This window comes from Rhea americana, unplaced genomic scaffold (assembly GCF_003343005.1).
Source record: "Rhea americana isolate MKP2758 unplaced genomic scaffold, rheAme1 scaffold_137, whole genome shotgun sequence".
Lineage (NCBI taxonomy): Eukaryota > Metazoa > Chordata > Aves > Rheiformes > Rheidae > Rhea > Rhea americana.
The window spans coordinates 2,184,316-2,207,531 of NW_028185450.1; the positions used below are offsets into that span (position 1 = coordinate 2,184,316).

General features: G+C 37.9%; 1 protein-coding gene across 5 annotated transcripts in view; it reads right to left on the reverse strand.

Annotated features, from left to right (window-relative positions):
* Positions 1 to 23,216, reverse strand: part of RYR2 (ryanodine receptor 2) — a 449,981-nt gene that overhangs the window by 207,683 nt on the left and 219,082 nt on the right. For all 5 annotated transcript variants that reach the window (XM_085298277.1, XM_085298276.1, XM_085298275.1 and 2 more), the window contains 4 exons: positions 22,001 to 22,122; positions 19,468 to 19,651; positions 18,411 to 18,546; positions 12,779 to 12,874 (listed from right to left, as the gene is read on the reverse strand). In XM_085298277.1, the coding sequence (XP_085154403.1) occupies positions 12,779 to 12,874; positions 18,411 to 18,546; positions 19,468 to 19,651; positions 22,001 to 22,122 (538 nt within the window). The remainder of the gene's footprint in view (positions 1 to 12,778; positions 12,875 to 18,410; positions 18,547 to 19,467; positions 19,652 to 22,000; positions 22,123 to 23,216) is intronic.

Here is a 23,216-nt window from a genome sequence, read left to right on the forward strand (position 1 = left end):
GTTAAGGAAGGGAAATTGGGCTGCGCAGAATTCTCACCCATGGATAGAAAGGTATGAGGAATGTACTAAGAAAATAGCCTTTATCACCATACATTTAAGATTTTAATTTTTTTGTTTTAATCTTGGGCTTGCAAATTCCCATCTCAGTAAGACCAAGTTTCTCTGTCAGAAGAATCACCTCACGCAATGGTCATTTTAAAATTATTTGCAGTTAAAGGGGTAGTTTTATTTTTTATTTTCCAGGAAAATTGGAACAAAAATGAGGACTGGAATTCCTAGTGACTTCAGTCAGATCTCATGTCCTACTTTCAGACAATCTACAGCCCCATCACTTTTTATCCCAATGCTATTTCATGTTTTTATCTAGAGATCTGGAGGAAAATACGAAGTCATTGCTAACAAAATGTGCAGTTCACTCACAGACTTAAGAGTAGTGAAGGCAGAAGAAAAAAACTGATACAGTGGCAATTTGGTTTACCTGGTAGACAGGTCCCAAACAGAGTGTGTGTTTTAATATATGTAAAGGTAGAGACATACATATGAGAACAGAGAATGCAGGGAGTCCTGTACAGGGGTAGAGGACTCTCCCACACTGTGCAATGATTCTCAGAACAGTCAGAGCCATGACAGATAGTGGGCTGAAAATGAGCTCTCAAAGTGATTCTGCGGTCCCGAAGACATCGTAGAGTCACAACTACAAATAAAAAATATATATTAAATCTGAATTTGGCAGTGGTACAATCTGGACTGCAGTGGAYGTATACTTCCAGTATTAACAGTAACAATATTGATAAAAAGGCGAGGTTCCAAGAATCATGAGAACAAGCTTAAGGACTAGATGTCCTACAGCAAGAGACTGCAGGAGCATGATCCACATAGCCTGCCAACTAGGCAGGCAGGGGTCACCTGCACATGATAGAAGTACTTAGGGAGGTAAGGAAAGAATTACAAAGGCTCTGCAGTCTAGTGAGGAAATTTGTAACACGATCAACAGCTTTGCTCTGTGCCACAGTAACCTAGGAATGCAGGGAAGGCAATACATTCAAAACCTAGTGTCTTAACAAAATTAGTTTGTCATCTATCCTTGGGGCACTGAAATGCACTTTTAACAAGATAACTAGCAAACAAATATGAAAAGCTATCAGATAACATAAGTGTGATGACTATAACCTCTTAATTTTAAGGTTTGTATAGGTGCACTCATAATCTTAATTTTGTCCTAAAATAATATGTGGGGTTCATATTAGTTTTAACATTTTCAGTAATGGCAAAAAAAAAAAAAAAAATCCCAACAAACCTTTGAAGATGTAARTATCAAAGAATAAACGAACACTATCTATTAGACCCAGGCTTCATAGCAACTACTTCAGTTACTGTAGCATCTGTATCAAACACAATTTCTTCTAAGGGCAAAWTCTCTGCATTTCAGAAAAACGCATATGAACATACAATCTGGTTTTGCACTGATCCACTTTTAGATTTGTCTAAATTAAAAATAGCTGGACCTATTCCAATTTCATTGGAGTTGCTCTAGGCAGTCAAGTAGAAAGTGTATGAATCTAATACAGACATCATGAACRTGCCCAGCACAGTAGTATAGAGTTTATAATAAAGATGAGTGAAAATCCTTTCTTAATGACTAACATATGAAAGGCAGAATATATCTTCAGGTCAGCACAATGATTTCTCTAATTTCATGCTATTGAGTAAAAATGTATGACCTTAAAAATAGTATGTCTTTTACTCAAAAATTGATGTTACCTGTTTCCTAAAATATTCATTTGGAGAATATCAGATTACCAACTTGTCCTATTCTAATTTTTGTTCCATATGGTTTAATGTCTTTAAAATTTTAGTAGGGCTAGTTAATCCCATCTGGAGTATTTTTTACAGACWGAGACAGACTGAACTAATCTTTATATATGCATTGAAAAGACAGTTGAAGTGCTGACATTGCATTTTTCACCCAGGTTCTCCTGCGGTATGTCAGTTCTTACATGACCTACTCTCAGACACGTTTTTACTTGAACAGATCTTCATTTTCTTACTTTTGCTTCAGTTGTGATCAGGAAAGAAAAAATAGAGACAGTACTTTTCTGTACTAGCTTCTATTTCCTGAATCATTTTCCAATCTAATTTGTACACTTAACTCCTGCAGGTGTTGTCTATATACTTAATGCCTTTATTTGTTTTCACAACATCTTTAATTCAAGGATATATAAAAAGTAAAGATTAGTATTTTTACTGACAGTAGTTTATGGCATCAAAACTTTATTGTAATGCATTCAAGAAAATATCTGTAGGATATAACTAACACAACTCCAACACTGAAGGTGAATTTAATTTCCCTTTGACTAACAGAGCTTACTTTTTCTTCCTCACAAAAACTACACCTTAGAAAATCAACCAAATACTTTAGATGAATATAAAAAGTCATTATTCTTACTTAGAAGGTATAATACAATGCAGCATTTCTTCAAACTGCAGACTGATAACTGAAAATCAAAACAGTGAATATCCTTGCTCCAGTCCAGCACATAAAGCTTAAAACTTGACAGGCAAGCAGCTCGCTTAAATTACTAAAGACCATTTACATACTAAAAATTTAACCATATTTTACTTATCAAGATAACTGAAGTCCAGAGCAATTAGCATCTTGCATAACTGACTCCCTCAAACCTAGACAAACCCTAAAGTATAAAATCAGTTTTGTAGACAGCATGGAAGTTAGAGAGACATGGAGCTACTGGARAGRGTCCAGCGTAGGGCTACAAAGATGATCAGAGGGCTGGAGCATCTGCCCTACGAGGAACGGCTGCGAGAGCTGGGCCTCTTCAGCCTGGGGAAGAGAAGACTGAGGGGAGATCTCATCAATGTGTACAAGTACCTGAAGGGMGGGTGTCAAGGGGGCAGAGACAAACTCTTTTCAGTTGTCCCGTGTGACAGGACAAGAGGCAATGGGCAGAAATTGAAGCACAGGAAGTTCCKCCTGACCGTGAGGGGGAATTTCTGCCCTGTGAGAGTGACGGAGCACTGGACCAGGTTGCCCCGAGAGGTTGTGGAGTCTCCTTCTCTGGAGACATTCAAGGACACAATCCTGTCTAATCTGCTCTAGGTGACCCTGCTGGGCAGGGGAGTTGGACTAGACAATCTCCAGAGGTCCCTTCCAAYCTTACCGATTCTGTGATTCTGTGAAGTTATGTTACCAGAACATATGGTGGAAGAGCTGAAGTGRCCTACTTCTCTAGAACAAAATTCAGGACAACGAGCATTGCAAGTATTAGTACCCCAAAATTTTTGCAAAATGTCATGAGCTTCACTATGCAGTAAGACTGCATCAATAGCTAACTCTGCAGTTTGTAGCATTCACCTCATACCTCACCATAATATCATAAACATAAACATTTAGGTTCTAATTTTCAAGCCTTTCAGATAAATTTAAGAAAATTAATAGGAACTGTGCATCACAGTACTTTTAAGCTATTGTAAGGAATTTCATATCAAATCTCCAAAAGTTTAGCCCAAAATTAGGAATTACATCGGAAAATCCTACCCCTGAGAGTTCCAGAAGTAAAATTAAGCTTCTTAGAAAATAATGTCGCCATGAACTGGAAAAATACATTAAAAATACAGAAGTTACAGTCAAATCTCTTGCACTTACRTAATTGTGAGAACATTCTCCTTAGATGAGCGCTCTCAAACTAAAGGCAGACTACAGCTGATGAGAGATCTAGGCTGTCACTTTGCCAATTTTTAAATTCCTCCTTGCTTTTAAACTCCCTATGACTGAACTGAAAGCAAAAAGACYGAGGCATTTGCAGAGCAGGTTACCCTAACAATAATATAAACAAATACAAATTTTCGCTACAATGTCTATTCAGATAGGATCTCTACACCTAATAAACTAGCTACAGTGATAGGATAATCATCAAATCTCTAGCTGGACTCTCTAAGACAAACTGAGAGCAGAAGTATCACTACAGCCTTAGCATCAAATGTCCTTTGCTTCGCATCCAGTTCAAGAGTTCACCGCATAAGGATACGTGGGATGAAGCAAATCAGGTGCACACCAGGAGCAGGAAGTAATGGCATAGGAAAATAGAGCTCTTGTCCTAGAGCTACAGTTCTGCAGCCAAATCAGGTAACAAAATTCTGTAAAATGTATTATAAAAGCAAGAGAGCCACAAGATTGAGCCACTGTCATCATAAGAACAATCCTCACAGGGAAACATTTCAGTTGTAGATAGAAGGGACAACTTTTCTGAGCTGAAAATATAGCTAAGAATTATTGCRTATGGATTAGGAGTAGAGTAAATGTTAAACGCAGAAACCTAGATTCCTGTCTTGACTAGATAATGTTATGAGCTACAGATAAATTGGTGGATTTATCACAAAAACTTGTTTTCTGTATTAACCATTCCCTGAGAATATCCTACCAAAAGCTAATCCTTATCAGTTAGCTATTTCCAGGATCTGTCCAGGATATACAGGGAGAATAAGAGTGAGAAGTTTAATGGAAATTATCATTTCTGAAGTGCAGAAGGCTCAAGTGTGAGCACTAGTGTGAAYGGCACCATTTTGTACATTATTACAGTACCAGCACTAACTCTGCTGAAGAAAATTAGCTTTTCCAAACAGAGAACTTTAGTCACAGCAAATCACTTTCCCTTTCCCGGAAATTTGCAGAAGTTATCCAGGAAATGGCTCCTGCCACAATTCCAGGCTCAGCAGAACTGAATATGGGCACTGGCTGGGTAAGAAAAGAAAGCAAAAAATGAGTGAGAGAGGTGGACGTTCATATCCCACTTTTTACTATCTATGTGGATTATGAGCATAATTAAAACTAAAAATCATGAAGGCAGAAGTCAAATCCCTACACAACAAGCRGTTTTAATTTAAGCATGACTCTCCCTAAAGGTATTGCTCACAGTATGGAACCCTCAGTGTAAAAAAGATTTTTTTGCAGTTTATACAGAGTTTAGACAGGAATTCTTGACACAGATTTTGGTTAAGCCAGGTTGGGCTTTTTGTTTTGTTTTGGATTATTCGGGGTTTTTTTAATAAAAACTAGTGTTAGAAGGCCAAAGCTACAAAATTGAATTTAATATCTAATCTAACATCTTTATTAGTTTTCATTGGGAGTCCTCCACTTCTGTGAATTTCAATAGGAAATACAGTATGCCCACTGCTGACTGGATGGGCTTGCATGAGCAAATGCCTCAAAGTAGCTCTATCAGCCCTCCACCTCCAGAGAAGAACAACAGACTTCTAAACTCAGCAAGCAGCTATCCACTTGCCCCTAGAGATTACACAGGAAAAGAAATTCTAAGAGGAGAAGCATCARCACGCAACTGCCCTTAGCAGTCACAACCTCCCCACTGCAGATCTTGCCAATAGCTCGTGAACGCTGTGACAGTTCACCCTGGCCCGAGAGGGATAGCACCGCTACCACTGACATTGGCAATATTTTTCCATGCTGCAGTCACTTCATCTCAGGGACAGATTTATGAGAAGTAAGCAAAACGCATGTCAATATTTCATGACAAAGCTGAGGGAAACATAAACGTACTAGCTGCCTCGCTTGGTATAGGACAGGTCTGTTYTCCTTGAAGGATAAACAACAGAATAAGAATAGGTAACAAATTTAATAACCTATGCGACATGAGGATCTGTGACASCGACATCCCAAAGTGTTCATCACGGCACTCAGCAATGGGAGGATATTGCTAATCTATGAACGTCATGGTAAAAGGCTGATGGGAACAAACGTGTTATGCCTGTGACATTTCTTTCCAAATGTCTACTAATCCAATATAAACCAATAAATTTCTGTAACAGGGGACATYTTCCCCTCCTGGCATTCCTGCGCTAAGATGTCCATTACTTCAAGGATACATCTGTCTTCAGTAGAAGGATAATTYAGAGGTGGGAAGAACAGGATAGAGAAGGAAGCTAATTCTTAAGAACAACTCTGTAATCAATGAAAAATTATTGCGGAAAGGCAGATGATTATGCTGCTTCTCAGCTCATGAAAAAMTATACAACACTAAAAGAACATGATGATGGGAATAAACTACAAATATGTTACTTGAAAGGTGGTTATTACATTGCTGTCACTGCTGCTGTAATTATCCTGCCCATTGGTCTGCCTAAAAACTTTTCTGCTTCTTGAAGTTGTAGCATCATTACAAAAAAATAAGATTTGAAAGAGTCTTAAGAGGTCCTCTGCCAACAAAACAGTAACAAATACTATATATAATGTGAAATTGYAATACTGGCAATCAGAAAACATTTCTTGATAAATGCAACTCCAAAATGGCTCCAGCTGGGTGAGTGAAGGAGAGAAAATGGGAGAGAGKGAAAATGATATTAATGATAGTAATGACACATCAAGGTACACACGAACTATAGATAGAAAAGAAGGCGATAAAAACTAAAAACACAGCATTCACTACACACTGAAAATTGTTCAAATGTGTCACCCTTTCTGAAGTAAATAGTAGATTTGACAAACCTGTGTGCTATCCTTAAGAATCAGGACTCATAAAATAAATTTTGTAAATTACAATATTTTACTGTAAATCTAAGTAACGCAGATATGAAGATTTTTCTGCAGCACACCCTTGCACCTATCACATCAGCTATAATATATGTACTTTACTGGGTGGTATGATCTGAAGCTACCAAAAGCACTAGCATTTTTCCTTTCAATCAATCCACTTTGACAGATATACTCACTGTGAAAAGATAAACATGAACCAGAACAAGAAAGAATATCAGCCAAGAGATACAAATTATAGCAGCTAGCAAACCACACAATAAAAAAAGAGACAGCTTAAGAAAAGTCTCCATCTAGCTTTACAGTAAACAATTATTACATCTAATACAATGCGCTGCATTAAATTGGTCGGACTGATTCTGAGTATGAGGATTAAGACAAATTATATAGGATAGCACAAATATTTATATTGAAATATTCTTAGAATCAAATTACAAAGAAAAATTATAATTTAGAAAGATACTAACATTGTGAGATTAAAAGCTGAAACATAGAACTTACTGAAATTTAGATTGTGTGTTTGACAGACATTACAAAAGCATTACAAAACTGTCTTCAGCTGCTTGCTATTCTTTTCCTCATGGGACTATTTTTATCCAATATCTGCTTAAAACAAAGAATTCTATCAAATTTCACTAGAAGATATATTCCAAATACATTTTTATGAATATTTAGTGGGTTTTGATACTAGTGCAACTTGAGATTTTTATAATGACAAGAAATACATCCTAGTTTATATATCCTAGTTAATGCTGGGTATAGAAAGTTAGAAGTCTCAAAGTAATATTTCCTTTAACGTATCTATATTCCAAACACTGACATTACTGAGCAAAATATAACTTAGAGAAGGGTACATGTTATCAATATTTCTATTTTTCCTCTCTCTYTTTTTTTTAATTAAAGGGAGTAATAATTTTCAACACAAATGTTTCATCAGGTTAGCAGTAGATTAATCTAGATTTTGAGCCGCTGCTTGTCATTTAACSTATCTGTCTAGTGAATGTGAGACATAATGCTATCTGTAAGGAGTTTGTAATGTTTTTCTTATTTTAGTTATTTGGGGGCAGGGGTTCATATCCTCATATCCAGTATTCACATAACTGGCAAATTAAGATACTAAAAGGTATTACTATGCCATTCTATATTTTCCTTGGATACTGTTGTACATGTAACTAACTGTATGTGTAGAACTCTAAGAAATATTACATTTCTAAATATCACATTTAGAATACAGGCCTTACACTGTGCATGTTTTTGAGTCCAATAAATACTTCTACCAATCTTGTGTAACATGAGAGAGTTAAAAAAAGGCTGTGGTAACATTTCTTTCTAACTGGATCACTTGCTTTCTAATCTTTGATATAATCATCAGCATGAACAGCATGCTTGGAAAAGAGTTAAAAATAAGTCTAAAGCGTCCAGAAGTAATAACCCTAATTTGAATCTCATTTCTTAGCCGCTGTGTCTAAGTTTGATTATGGTCTGTTGTTCAGATGCCTACATGACATCATTTTGGCACATCTTCAGGTTGAAAAGAACARTAATTCAATTCTCATACAAAAGAAAATGAAAAAAAAGTAGTAGTCAGTATTTATATTAGTCAAAGGGGGGCAAGAGAACTCTAATATCAGCCATGAGATTAACGCTCACAGTTACAGCAACATAGCCCTAGTATCTGTTCACTAACTTTGAGGTGCACTAGCAGAGATCCTTCAGTGCAACAAGATTTGTCTACAATTTCTTTACAAATATTAAACTAAAGAAGTGGTACGCATACAGAAATGCATATAAAGAAAACAGAGTAGCAATGTTAAAAAAAAAGCACAAACAAAAGAATTCTTTTAATAAACAATGAAATCATTTTTTAAAACACATGCCAAATAGAGTAAGCTAGATATGCTGCTTTTAAACCCTTCTACAGAACACAGTGACGTTAACAACTATATTTGAAACAGTAAAGTGTACACAGGATCAAGCTGCCAAGACCAACCAGAATCATGTATCAGCAGGAGAAATTCCTGAGATACTATGTAAATTCACCTGTACAATGTTTACACTACTTATTTCTTACTCTGCTCGAAAAATATACTTTCCCAATGCAGTCCAAACTGCTTTTTTTGAGATTTAGTTGCAATATTTAAAAATAAAGAAAAATCTTAATCCACTGGTAAATTAAAAATACAGTGTATAGGGGTGACATAGTAGGTTTACTGAGAAGAGAATTGCTTCCAAGGAACCAGAATACAGATCACTGTTTCAGCAAGAAGTATAGTACAGTTGAGGATAAATGCGAAACAAAGTTTGTTTATTTTACGTTTGGGCAACACAGACACTAATCACATTTCAAAAACACCAAACAGAAAAATTTAAGCGCATTCCTGTTTACCACTACCCTTCTAAGCAAGAAGTGGTAAGAGGTCAGCACAGGGCCATTARGCAACAACAAGGAAAATGAGTAGGTTATCTTAAAGAACTCGGATCTAAAGTGAGACAGAACTCCCAGATTCCCGAGACACAGAKTTGTTTCATAGTATCATAGAATCAGTAAGGTTTGAATGGACCTCTGGAGGTCATCTAGTCCAACCTCCCTGCTCAGCAGGGTCACCTAGAGCATGTTAGACAGGGTTGCATCCAGGCGGGCCTTGAATGTCTCCAGAGAAGGAGACTCCACARTCTCTCKGGGCAACCTGGTCCAGTGCTCCGTCACTCTCACAGGGMAGAAATTCCCCCTCACRGTCAGGAGGAACTTCCTGTGCTTCAATTTCTGCCCATTGCCTCTTGTCCTGTCACAYGGGACAACTGAAAAGAGTTTGACCTCGTCCCCTTGACACCCTCCCTTCAGATACTTGTACACATTGATGAGRTCCCCCCTCAGKCTTCTCTTCCCCAGGCTGAAGAGGCCCAGCTCTYGCAGCCGTTCCTYRYAGGGCAGATGCTGCAGCCCTCTGATCATCTTYRTAGCCCTACGCTGGACTCTCTCCAGTAGCTCCATGTCTCTCTTGTACTGGGGAGCCCACAACTGGACACAGGACTCGAGATGAGGCCTCCCCAGGGCTGAGGAGAGGGGCAGGATCACCTCCCTCGATCTCCTGGCAATACTCTTCCCAATGCACCCCAGCAGACCATTGGCCTTCCTGGTCACAAGGGCACATTGCTGGCTCATGGTCAACTCGTCATCCACCAGCACTCCCAGGTCCTTCTCTGCAGAGCTGCTCTCCAGTAGGTCAGCCCCCAGCTTGTGCTGGTGCCTAGGGTTATTTCTCCCTGGGTGCAGGACTCCGCACTTGCCCTTGTTGAACCTCATGGGGTTCCTCTCCGGCCAGCTCTCCAGCCTGTCCAGGTCTCTCTGAATGGCAGCACAGCCCTCAGGTGTGCCAGCCACTCCTCCCAGCTTGGTATCATCAGCAAACTTGCTGAGGGGGCACTCTGTCCTCTCATCCAGGTCGTTGATGAAGAAGYTGAACAGGATGGGACCCAGTACTGATCCCTGGGGGATGCCACTAGCCACAGGCCTCCAACTAGACTCCACGTCACTGATGACAACCCTCTGAGCTCTGCCTTCCAATCCACCTCACTGTCCACTCGTCTAACCCACACTTCCTGAGCTTCTCTAGGAGGATGTTATGGGAGASAGTGTCAAAAGCCTTGCTGAAGTCAAGGTACACAACGTCCACTGCTCTCCCCTCATCTCYCCAGCCAGTCATTCCATCAGAGAAGGCTATCAGATTGGTTAAGCASGATTTCCCTTGGTGAATCCATGCTGGCTACTCATGATCACCTTCTTTTCCTCCACATGTCTGGAGATGACATCCAAAAGGAGCTGTTCCATCACCTTTCCAGGGATGGAGGTGAGGCTGACCGGCCTGTAGTTGCCTGGGTCCTCCTTCTTGCCTTTTTTGAAGACTGGAGTGACACCGGCTTTSTTCCAGTCCTCAGGCACCTCTCCAGTTCTCCAGGACTTTTCCAAGATGATGGAGAGTGGCCTGGCAACAACATCCGCCAGCTCTCTGTGGTGTATCCGTGGGTGCATCCCATGCGGGCCCATGGATTTGTGGATGTCTAGCCTGCCCAGAAGGTCTCTAAYCCTTTCCTCCTCAGCCAAAGGAAAGTCTTCCCTTCTCCGGATTTTCTCCCTCACGTCCAGGCTGCAGGATTCATGAGGGCTGCCCTTAGCAGTGAAGGCTGAAGCAAAGAAGGCATTCAGTAACTCTGCCTTCTCTGTATCCCTTGACACCAGGGCCCCTGCCCCAGTCAGTAGTGGGCCCACATTTTCTCTAGTCCTCCTCTTGCTGCTGATGTATTTGAAGAAGCCCTTCCTGTTGTCCTTAACATCCCCTGACAGACTCGATTCCAACTGRGCCTTAGCCTTCCTCACCGCATCTCTACATACTCTGACTGAATTCCTATAACTCTCCCAAGTAGCCTGTGCCCTCTTCCACAGTCTGTGTACTTTCTTCTTCTGTCTGAATTTGGCTCCTTGYTCACCCATGCAGGTCTCCTGCCCCTTTTGCTGCACTTCTTACTCATCRGGATGCACCGCTCTTGAGCTTGGAGAAAGGGATGTTTGAATATTAGCCAGCTCTCCTGGACTCCCCTTCCTTCTAGGGCCTTAACCCATGAGACTCCACCAATTAGGTCTCTGAAGAGCCTCAAGTCCGCTCTCTTGAGGTCCATGGTTGCAATCCTGCTTGTTGCCTTACTTCTTTCCTGCAGGATCCTGAACTCCACCATCTCRTGGTTACTGCAGCCAAGGCCACCCCCAACCTTCACATCTCTAACTGGTCCCTCTCTGCTGCTAAGGACAAGGTCCAGCAGGACACCCTTCCTCGTAGGCTCCTCCACCAGTTGCGACAAGAAGTTATCATCAGTACATTGCAGGAGCCTCCTGGACTGCTTGTGCCTTGCTGCGTAGTCCTTCCAGCAGATGTCAGGGTGGCTGAAGTTCCCCATGAGAACCAGGGCCTGTGATCTTGAGGCTACTTCCAGCTGCCTATAGAAGGCCTTATCAACCTTCTCTTCTTGGTCAGGTGGCCTGTAGTAGGCACCCACAACAGTGTCCCYCATGTTAGCCTGCCCTTTGACCTTTACCCATAAGCTCTCAACTGCCTCCTCCTCCCTGCCTAGGCAGAGCTCGATGCATTCCAGCTGCTCTCTCACATAAAGAGCAACTCCACCACCTTGCCTTCCTCGCCTGTCTTTCCTAAAATGCACRTAGCCATCCATGGCAGCGTTCTAGTCATGTGAGCTATCCCACCATGTCTCTGTGACTGCAATGAGATCATGGCCCTGCGGTGGCACACAGATCTCCAGCTCCTCCTGTTTGTTCCTCATGCTGCGTGCATTGGTGTACAGGTATTCCAAAGAGGTGGTCATGCCTGCAGGTTTCCCAGGAAGGGTGTACAGCAGTCCCCCATAGCCATGTCCCAAATGCACATCCCCAGCTGCACGCACCCGTTGGAGGCCCCCCAAYCCAACTTGTGTTTTGTCATCTACCCTGTCTGTATGAAACTCCCCCTCCTCTCCTCCTTCTTAACTTGAGACAGATCTTCAGACCTCAGGAATGAGAGAGATGATTAAAAACAATAAAGGAGATATATATTATAGAGGTAATTTTATAATATATAAATATATAGATATTTACTGTAGACTAAAATATTACAAAGGCTCCAGTAGATTACATGAATGTTATCACCACAGTGCTTCAAGATGACACAAAATATACCATTCCAGATAGCTACCATGATATTTAGTTTGATGCAAATGCTTCCAAAGAGCAAATGATACAAAGAATTCCAAAGTAAAGCAATGGTAATAGAGAGCAACTTAATAAAACTAAAACTGTAAAACAACTGTTTGGACTTAGTCTGAATTTAAAAAATAGCATTAGAATCAAATGGCCAAAGAAAAGAACAAACTCAGGAAGTTCCTCAAGCAAAATATAAAGCCAAGAGTAAAAAGCCCAAATTTAATTTAAAAAAAAACATGAATGCTGTTTATTATTACACAGTACTAAATGCAAAGGAAAGACTGACAGAAGCTAAGTAGAACTACAACCATAATCAATGTGTAAAAATGTTACAAATATAAATCTCATTTTATTAATATGATTTACTCTCTTATAGGAAGAACTTCATGATAATTAAACAGAATGAGTATATTATCAATGTTAAAGGATGAAAAACTGTGAATATAATGAAGATAAAATACTAAAAAACATACCAGAAGAGGCTTCCAGTCTCTCTAATCTGCTGATCAACCAATCAAGAGATCCAGAAAATTGAGCACAGTTTTTACGATTCCCTCTAATCAGAGCCGCTATAAGGAAAAGAGAGAGAGAGGAAAAAAATAATCACAATTACAAGTTCATTTGAATGAAAAGAATATCTGTTTTTCCAGAAAGGATCCAGTAAGCTGAATTCTAAATGTTCAATTTTTGATGTGATTAGATTAAAGCACAAAGAAATACTCCTGGCATGTATTCTCTTGGCTTTAAAATTAACCTATAAGGTATTTGAATTATTTTGGTCTTACTAATCATTTCAATAATCCATGAAAAATACTATATATGAAGTAGCCACTGTTGATCCCACTAATTGTTGATCCTGCTAAGAAACTGGCTACAGAAATCTCTGCTTTTACAGGTCAGTCACTTTGGCATTTTATATTTAGAAAAATTCTTGAGTTGTTCTGAACCTCTGTTCAGAGTTAATTGCAAACAAGTAACAAGACTGACGAAGTCTTACATCATGAAGAAAGAAACCAAAATCCCAGTCTTCATAGCAAAAAATGATGATGACAGTGATGATGATATCAGGGAATAATTATGTAAGGGAATAATTACATCAGATGATTCTCTCTCTAAATTTTAATGTAAAGGCAATCCATAGCTATAGGTCTGATAAAATACATAATAATGAGATTTTCTTAGGGCTATCTATTTATTTTAGGGAAATTTATTTGATGAGTTTTTTAAGAYATCAGGTTCACCTGATGGAAAAGAAATGAAGAAAGTCTTTCAATATAAACCTTCTTTTTTTCTTTCTTTTTTACTAGAAAGACAGAAGGACAGAAGACAACTAGCATATGGTATTTGTCACAAAATCAATCATATATTTATCTTCACAGAACCCAAAATAATTCACAGAAATAATATTATTCCCATTTAATGACTAGGGAAAGGAAGTAGAGAGAAAGAGTGAATTTGAGTGTACTCAAATTCAGTGAYGATTCCTGGGTTTTTCTTTTTCTTTCTTTTTTTTTTTTTTTAACAGTAGGAAGATTTCTTCCTAAGTTAGTTATCAAGAACCATTAGAGTATTCTTATGGTTTGCTGATTATCCCTCCTGACTCCATAACCTGTGTGCTAACCAGCCTTTCACTTCTGCACCACTATTCTTTTTCTTAATGAAGTTGCCACACGACTCAGCTCACGGCAAAAATTAGATTCTATCAAAATGTGTTACAATGTTAGGCTGAAAGTACTAGAGAGCTAGCTTCTAAATAGCTTTCTGGAACCTGCTCACGGATAACAGATGCTAGGAATTCAACATGACCCATTCATATGTATTGCATCCATAAAAAATCTGAGTTGTAAACTTGACATTTTGACACTTCAAAGAGCAGTTCACTGAAATAATCAATACGAATAACTGTTTGGTAAGGTCAAAAGATGTGACCTATACCAGATGAAATCAGATCTATATCCTAAAAACTTACTTGTATAATTAATAAATCATGATCATAGCTATCTGCAAATATTTCCTCAGGAATCCTAAAAAAAGTACATTGCTAAAAGATACAGATTAGAATGAAGGAACACCTGATTCTGGAAGAGATCTTTTTTTAATTGATTTTAGGCAAGCTACTTAATCGTAATTCAGGTATCAATATYAAATTAAGGCAATAACAGCTCATTGCTTCACCTAACTTTAGTAAAGCTAACTTCAATAATAGTAATAAAACATAGGTTGGTTCAAAAATGCAGCTAAATAGGAGCTTGTGAAAGGTTAGTATTCAGTGGTTAAAGTTGTGCATAAAATGAGACATAAAGCCACACCAAACTGAAAACAAAAGTTGAATATTCAACAGTTCCTTCTTYTATGGTCCACCATTCTGAGCAAGTTTCCAGCTTTAAATAAACTGAAGGAAAAAAAAAAACAACATGATGTCATCAGTCAAATACTGAAGTCAAATCCTTAGAGATACTCTCTGTATTCATGATAGAAAGAGATCAAATAAAGTTCACAGTGACTGCATGTACTTGTAGGAGCAGAAGGACACGTGCCCTACGGATGCTCTATTAGACACTCAGCAGGAATTTTTATACCCTATAGTATTCAGTCTCAGCTGGAAGTCTGTAAATCCCTCCATTGCTGTCACAGTGAAATATGCCACAAACAATGGCAATGACAGGACAAAAGCCATGAATTATGACATGACTTTATTTTTATGCACAAACTCAATAGCAAACTACTGTTTGCTGAAGCAAGACAGAAGCAAGCAATATCTATTTGTCATCCATGCAATTACTGCATAGCTCCAGCAACATTCAAAATAGAGCAATGAACAAATTCGTTATTGCTAGATCAAGGCCAGGCTTCCTAAGCATTAGCTGCCAGAAAATAATGCAGTTAGGGAAGTAACATAAGGGAGGCAGGGAGAATGCCTTCAGAAGCCATTCGCTGGCCTGCATGAGTCTGACCAGTCAATTGGAAATTTTAACTTTTTACAGAAAAGATTAAGTGATCAAGCCCCTAAATCCTCCAGTCTGACTAAGTTGTACCTAATGTAACAGGAGTTGAAAAAAACTGGTTATAATGGTTATAAAAACTTCCACACTCCCACAAATCTATGAATATCCCAACCCAACCACAGACTGTTATATTCCACTGTTTATGCTCTAAAAGATCATCCTCTGATTTAACTAGGACATTAACTCTCTGGACCTATTCCTTTACATATATATATATATATATATGTATATATATGTATGTATATATGTATATATATGTATGTTTGATTACTGTCATAGGAATTTGATTCTTAGTAATTAAAATAACAGCCGCTAGGATACACAAAATAACACCTGAAAAAATACATAGTTTAAAACAGATTCACTTAGAGGGCATATACAGCTGAATGAAAGAATGATAGGGGTTGGAAAGACTGGAAAAACAGCCCCCACCCCAGCCCCTCCAATTTACTCAATGTCATATTTTCAAGCATTCACACAGGTATTAGATGAGGAAGCACGGAAGCTGAGGGAGCAAAAATACAACAAGTATAATGGTGTGGTGAGAAGCTCACACTGGAGTGAGTCCAGTGAAGGGCTACTAAGATGCTGAAGAGCCTAGACCATCTCTCTCATGAGCAARGGCTGCGTGAGCTGGGCCTCTTCAGCCTAGAGAAGAGAAGACTGAGTGGAGGGAATCTGATCTGAAGGGAGAGTGTAAAGAGTATGGGGCCAGATTCTTCTCAGTGGTGCTCAGCAACAGGACGAGAGTCAGCAAGCACAAATTGAAACACAGGAAGTTCTATCTGAACATAAGGAAGAACTTTTTTGCTGTGAAGGTGACAGAGCACTGGAACAAGTTGCCCAGAGAGGTTGTGGCATCTCCATCCTTGGAGATGCTCAAAACCCACCTGGACATGATCCTGTGCAATGTGCTCTAGGTGACCCTGCTTGAGCAGCGAGGTTGGATTAGATGATCTTCAGAGGTCCCTTCCAATCTCAACCATTCTGTGATTCTATGATACTAAGATTTATTAGCATTTTCACTGTGAAAGTCTAGCCTAGTTTCAAGCAACTTTTCCAATTTTCAACAAAGACCTGCAACCCTTTCTGTCTGCCAATGGTTGAGCTACCTTCACACAATTCAGACTAAACAAGTCTGGCTACTTGCAAGAATGAAATAGACAAAGCTGTATGTTTTTTAATATAGTGAAAACAACAGGAAACCTTGCAGTTAGGCCAGATAAATTTCATCTTTGTCATTTGTTTATGTGAAGTAAAGCAGACCACTTAAAAGTCATTTTCTGTGCCTCTGAATTCTAAGGAATACAAGTTTTCAGCACACCTTGCATACATRAAATACTGCTAAACAGTCTTTTAAAAAAGGTCAGAACTCACAGCTCTTAATTTGGGACCCAACACTGGCAGAAACTTTTCACTTATATTTCTCTCTGCAACTGTCCCGGACAGTGAAAGAGAGATCATTCCTTCTCTTTGCCTTACAGAAGTGTTTCCTCAGAACATTTATAAATAGCAGTAGTTATTCAGATCATTAATCATAACTGTCACAAAAGAACTTCAAGGTAAATTAACAACTTTGTTTTCCAAATAGGATTTAAAGGTTTACAATAAATAAGGTTTAAGGACACAGAGAGAAAACTAAGTACTAAGACCCAATAATAAATGAGCACTAAATAAATAATGGGTCCTGTAGAAAAACTAATACAGGATCACGTTTCACAATGCATACTCACAAAAGAGCCAATTAATAGTAAACACACTGCATTAACCTAGACATTTCCTAACTTCTTGACTTGCTTCATTCTACAAACTCAATATTCAGCTATAAAGTTTTTAATGGAATTGATGTATAACATAGCGTTGTTTGCACAACTTTGCAATACCAAATTTCTCTTAAGTGGGATTTTATGAATATGAATGATACATACACCAATTCCTCTATCAGAAAGCCTGAAATAACAGTCCTGCCTGCAAGAGCATGGTGTCCAAACTCAAGCTTTTRCCAAAATATGTGCATTTTTGAAGACCTGCAAGGCTCCATCTTAGAACTGAAAAGTGTAACAGAAAGGGAAGAGGCATAAGTACCTCAAATTTTATTTTCTAAAGTCAAATTTGGAATCATTGCTTTTATCTGCTAYCTATTAGGAAGGAAAGATCTGCAAGTTCTGTGACATGCTTTATTATCTTAAGATAATTCTATCTGAAGAACTCAGCAAAATGGCCAAGTGTTACAAAATAAATGTTTTGGAGGATATTTTTTAAAGCTTGGAAAGTACCCTGAAGTTCTAGAAACACAAATCTGGTCCCTTCCCCAGAGTCAAAGAGCAGCAGTGAACATGCAGATAACTGCACAGCAGTGGATAATAACCCTATATAATGAATCATAAATAGGACATAAAGAATAACATGTGCAATTCAAATTACTGTGCAAACAGGTCAAGTGAAATGCTACTACCTGAACAGAAATTGGACCAGGAAACCATGGACCAATWCTTCCATACTTATAAAAGACAATATAAGATTCTGAGTGACTACAAGTAGATGAAGTCTTTATGTTATACTGTATCTAAAAGTCAGCACTTTTCCATTGCACACTGTATCCTTGTATAATGCTGGAGTTAGCAGTAATTACTGATTAGTAAAATAGGTCTTGGTTATAGGAGCTTTCGATTTATGTTGCAATTCTGCAATCAGACGTGTGAGAAGACTTACATAAAACTATCTAAAACGTCATGGCTCCTTAACACAGGGATGACATCTTCACATATATTTGGTTTACACATTTTTGGGCAGTAGAGGAGATACACAGGAATAATGATACGAAAAAGCAATCAATTATTTAATTGAAGACAGAATAAGTTAGCATCTATTTATGATAATATATTATCTGAAAAAAAAACATTATTTGAATGTTTTCAGTGTATTTTATTCTTAAACATACGCAAGACCTAGAAATGCAAAATCCCTGGATTCYTTTAAGTACAGATCATCCTAACTAGATATACTTGCTTAATTCTTATCCTAATTTTTCTGCATAAGTAGTAAGTCCTCTATAGCAAAATATCTATACATTTTTTTCATCTGATTTTTAATGTCTTACCTAGTAATTCATACAAAGAATTCAGAATAGATTTCCATGCTTCTCCAGCCTCCTTCCCAGCTACATCTGCAAAATGAGCTGCACTGCTGTATACATTCAAGCGATCAATACATTCAAGGACAAGGTTGATCATACCCTAAAAACAGAAATGCTCAGATTGTTCAGAGGGAAAAAAAGGTATTTTCTAGGTGCAAACACATGAGATTTCCAGAAAGCTAAGAAAATAAAGAACATATGAAAAGCAGTACACACAAAACAAGATACCTAAGGAGTTGGACCGATAAGGTCAGACAAGCAGGACCTATGAAAAGGTTGAAAAACAAAAAACAAAAATCTGAAGAACATTTTACATGTTCTTCATGTCTACAAAAATTCATGACACAAGATGGTCAAAACTAAATTAAAACTAAACAAGAAACCTAAATGGCATTCCAGGTGCAATTACAGGCAAGTTTCCTCTCTAGAAGGCATCTAGATATCTGCCCAACTCTGTGCAAACCATCAGTACCAGAGAAATTCTATTTTACTTTTTATATTTATATATTTGTATATATATTTTATTTTTATATTTTACGTATTTTTATTATTTAAGTATTTTATATATTTTTAATATTTAAGATATTTTATATTTTATAATTTTAATATTTTTATATATTTTAATATTTAAGATATTTTTATATATTACACAAAACACTTAAAATTAAGCATGTGTTTACTAAACTGTAGCATCTTTTTGTCTAAAGAGATGAAGCTATGAAGCTATGAAATTACTTCACAGATAAGTAGCAGTTCAGTGTCATAATTCAGGGCTTCTGGTCAATATTAGTATCTAATAYGCAGAAAAAAAAGAAATAAGGCCTCTTTTTTAATATCCAGGAAAACTATTAAATCAACAGATCTGAAAAGACTGCACACATAGCTTGAAACCTGCAAGAAAAAAACACTGAAAATGGACTCTGGCTTAGAGATCAGTATCCCAGGCGCCAACAGAATACTGCTGACAGGATGGKGGAAAATCAGGAGTAAAGCCCCAAAGCTTTTAAGCTCAAAGAACTACCTCTTCTTGAAAGAGGTTCTGGCGATTCTTCAGTGCTCGCAGCCTGTTTTGCTTGTCTTCGTGCTCCAGATGTTCATCAGGAGGGTGAAAGTAGCCGATCAAGTCTTGGAGGCTCAGACTGACCGACTCAATGGGTAAATCAACCACAGAAGACTTCACTTTCTTGCTGAGAGCATCAAGGCCCCTGGAATAAGATACAAAGTGTCCTGAGCATATGGAAAGCATTCATTTTAATCTCTTCATTTTTTTAATCTCTTATCATTTCTATCTCTTCACTTTCTTTACAGGGAAGCTTTGTGTAGATTCCAGAACTCCAAAAAACAAATAAAAGAAAAACAGAGGTACAAACTTAGTTTCTGACAACTGCACARCTTCTCAACAGCTTTTGTTACTAACAGTTATTTACGCCTGCCCCATCCTCCACTTAATGAGTCACCCTTTCCTTCCCAAACTAAAAGTGGAAGGATCAAAAAAGATAATCAGTAAAGCAGGTAAACGTTGGTTACATTCAGAGCTTTTTTTGCAAAATGCAAAAAGCACATTTTGATATTCTACCCCCAAATTTAGCAATACCAGAGGCAAACCACAGGAAAAACCCGCCCGTAGCACTGTTAAGGCTGGGACTGGCAGATGTCAAATAATCCCACAGTCTCAGAAAGGGCCTAGCTAGTCCCYGTATGCTCTCAAATACATCTGCTCTGTTCTCAGGCAATCTCCAGTGATTCCAGCTCTTCCACATCCAGCCTGTTCGAGCATTTTATTATCCTTTTTGTTTTCCTGATATACAATTTGAATTCTCCTTGGAATAATGTAACACCATCACTTCTCAGGAGCGGAGGGCAGACTGCTCTCTTTCTCACTGCACTGGCTCCTCACCTATCTGAATCCGTACCAAACTCTCGCTTTCCCTCAATGTTGCACTTTCCAGCTCCCTGCTCATTTGTATTTTCCTCATCCTTCTGCCTTTCTCCATTTAATCCCCATCTTTCTTGAAATGCAGCTGCCCAACTGAGACCTCTCAGCAGCAAGGGCAGCGGGACTCCCGGCAGCCCAGTCGCTCCCCTCGCGCATCCCAGGCGCTGGGGGCCCCTTTGCGGCCCCCAGGGCTGGGAAACTTCTAAATTTAGGAAGCATTACAAATTTAGAAGGCAGGCTTCSTGCTGAAGAATAGAAATCTATTACAATAAATAACACAGTGCTTCAAAAGACAGTTACAAAGACAAGTCCGATTTTTATTATGGCCACGTTATCTGCAGTTGCCAGGAATTTTTCTACTGGCCTCACAGCAAAGAAATGGGTCACGTGTTTACTAGAAGAATATTTTCAACTCTCTCTCATATCAACTTTCCTTCTTGGAGAAACTTGCTGCTAATACTAAATTGTTAAATGGAAACTTGGATCTCATAGGCATTCTCTGTGAACTTCTGCTGTAAGTCAGTATTTCCTTCATTTGTGATATTTATCATTAAAATGCTTTCTCTGTTTTTATCTTTTTTTTCTTTTGGTATTCTTAGAAGCTTCTAAGAAAATGTTTTATTTAAAAATTATCTAGGGCTTGGATTTCTTTTCTGTTCTGAATGCCATACAATAGTCAACCTTTCTGATATGCTTCCTCTGACATCATTTAAGTGGATGCTTAAATATTTTCCAGTAAATTCACCTACCTATGTCTTAAGCTGCACATTGATTTAGGACACAGTTGCTTCAGGTCACTGTTTTCCACACTAAATCATCTTTGAAAAACGAGTTCATATGAAATCCTTAMTATTATGTATGATCTTATCACATATCATCCTTTTCCTAATGGCAGMTACACTGATAAGAGTAGCCTTTCTTAAATTATTGAGGCCACAAACATTCAGGAATTAGCATTTTATCAGTATTATTTAGGAGGAGGTTTGGAGTAGGAAGATAAATACAAGCTGCATAAATCTGGCAGTATTTTAGAGGCCAAAATTGCTATAAAATAAAACAYTTCATATGCTGCAAAATAATACAGAAACAAGTAGCATCAAAAGGGAGCAAATAAAAAAGCCTAAGGGGAGGGAAAAATGAAGTATAACATTATCTATATTAGAAAAAAAWTATTTGTGACTATGAACTTACTCAATGTATTTGTCTTGCACAAGTTTGTAATTGCATAGATAACTCATTCTTCCAGAAAAAGAAAGCAGGTTTTTCAAGCTACAACCTTGTATTATTTTTAAAACTGTATTTGGAAAAACAAAAGCTAAATCATGTTCTACTGATCACCTCATGGCCTACTTTAACACCCAGCAGATTTTGGCAAATAAAATATTCAAGGTTGAACAATAAAGTAATACTAGAAGACAGAGAAAATAACCTGAATAATACCTCTCAAGGTACTTCTCTGCTGGTAATAGACATAAAATTGGCATAGTTTACTTCAGAAGTATTCATCCGTTTTTTTCTGATGAATTAATTTTTCACTGTCATCTTAATAACCACTTTGAATAGAACAAAAAAGGGGGGAAAAAAAGAAAAAGCATAAAAAGATCATTTAAAAACACACCTTATAAACCTGTTGAAAAGGAAGACTGTACTACGAATGACACGTGCTGTACGGGACTCTTCATGTTGAGATCTGGACAATGTTAAACCATCATCCATGTGACCTTCATGGTGCATTATTGCCTGCAAAATAAAAATAAAAGGCAGTCACTTCAAAATGAAGTGTGATTCACAAATAAGAATGAAATCTCATATAGAAAAGCAGGTTCAGAAATTATGAAGTCAGGCATTGAAAATTTGAATGCAATTAAAAATACTCTTTTATTTTATTTCTTTGCATGCAAGTACACACTTGTTCTGATCCAGAAGGCTGAATGCTATGATAATCTCACAGTTAGAGCTTCTGTATAGAGATATCACTGTACAGTTCTGTATAGGTAAACAACATACAGAAACATAAAGAAATCAAAAGTCTAAAAGGATTTGTTTGTTTGTTATCAACCTTAACAGTAAGGTGATATTCTTAAGATAAGCTTAATAGGTCTTTATATAATAGTTTTAAGTGTGTGTGTGTGTGTGCGCGCGCGCATGCATGTGCGCACGTGCATGTGTCTGGCATGACTGCACGAGTATACCAAAGGTTGTTCTACCTTTGAAATTTAGGGACATACAGTACTGAAAGAAAATACTCCACTRCATATAAGCACTACATTACTTCTAAAAAGGATTCTAATATATCTCATCATTTTTTTAAAGGAGGTCTGAATGTTTTTCCATGCTGAGAACTAGTAGTTTCCTGCCAATTAGACATTTAAAATGAAGACAAACACAAATGTGAAGCTGCCTTCTGAAATAAGTCTTAAATTTTGAAAAGAATTTTTCCCTTCTTTATTATGCTGAGATAACATTCTATTTGACCATGGTTATTACTCCTTAAAAGGAGAAGAAACCTCCCAAGGATCAAAATGAGAATTTAACATTTCAGCACAACATAGAAAGCAAGAAATTTGAATGTAATGCCTCCCAAATCCCAACCACAACACCAAAGAAAGGAATTTTAGCATATTATACAGACTATTACTAGTATTTTTGAAGTTGTTACAGATTTCTTCTTTAAGCAATGAACCAAATTATTTTGCCTTCAGGTATTTCCATATTTAAGAATGTTTTGGGTTTAATGGCTATAGGCTAACAGGRATAGTTTGGCTTTAAATTTAAGAATTCAGGACATAATGTAACTTAGATTTTCAACATATGACTAAGAAACTGTTATATTG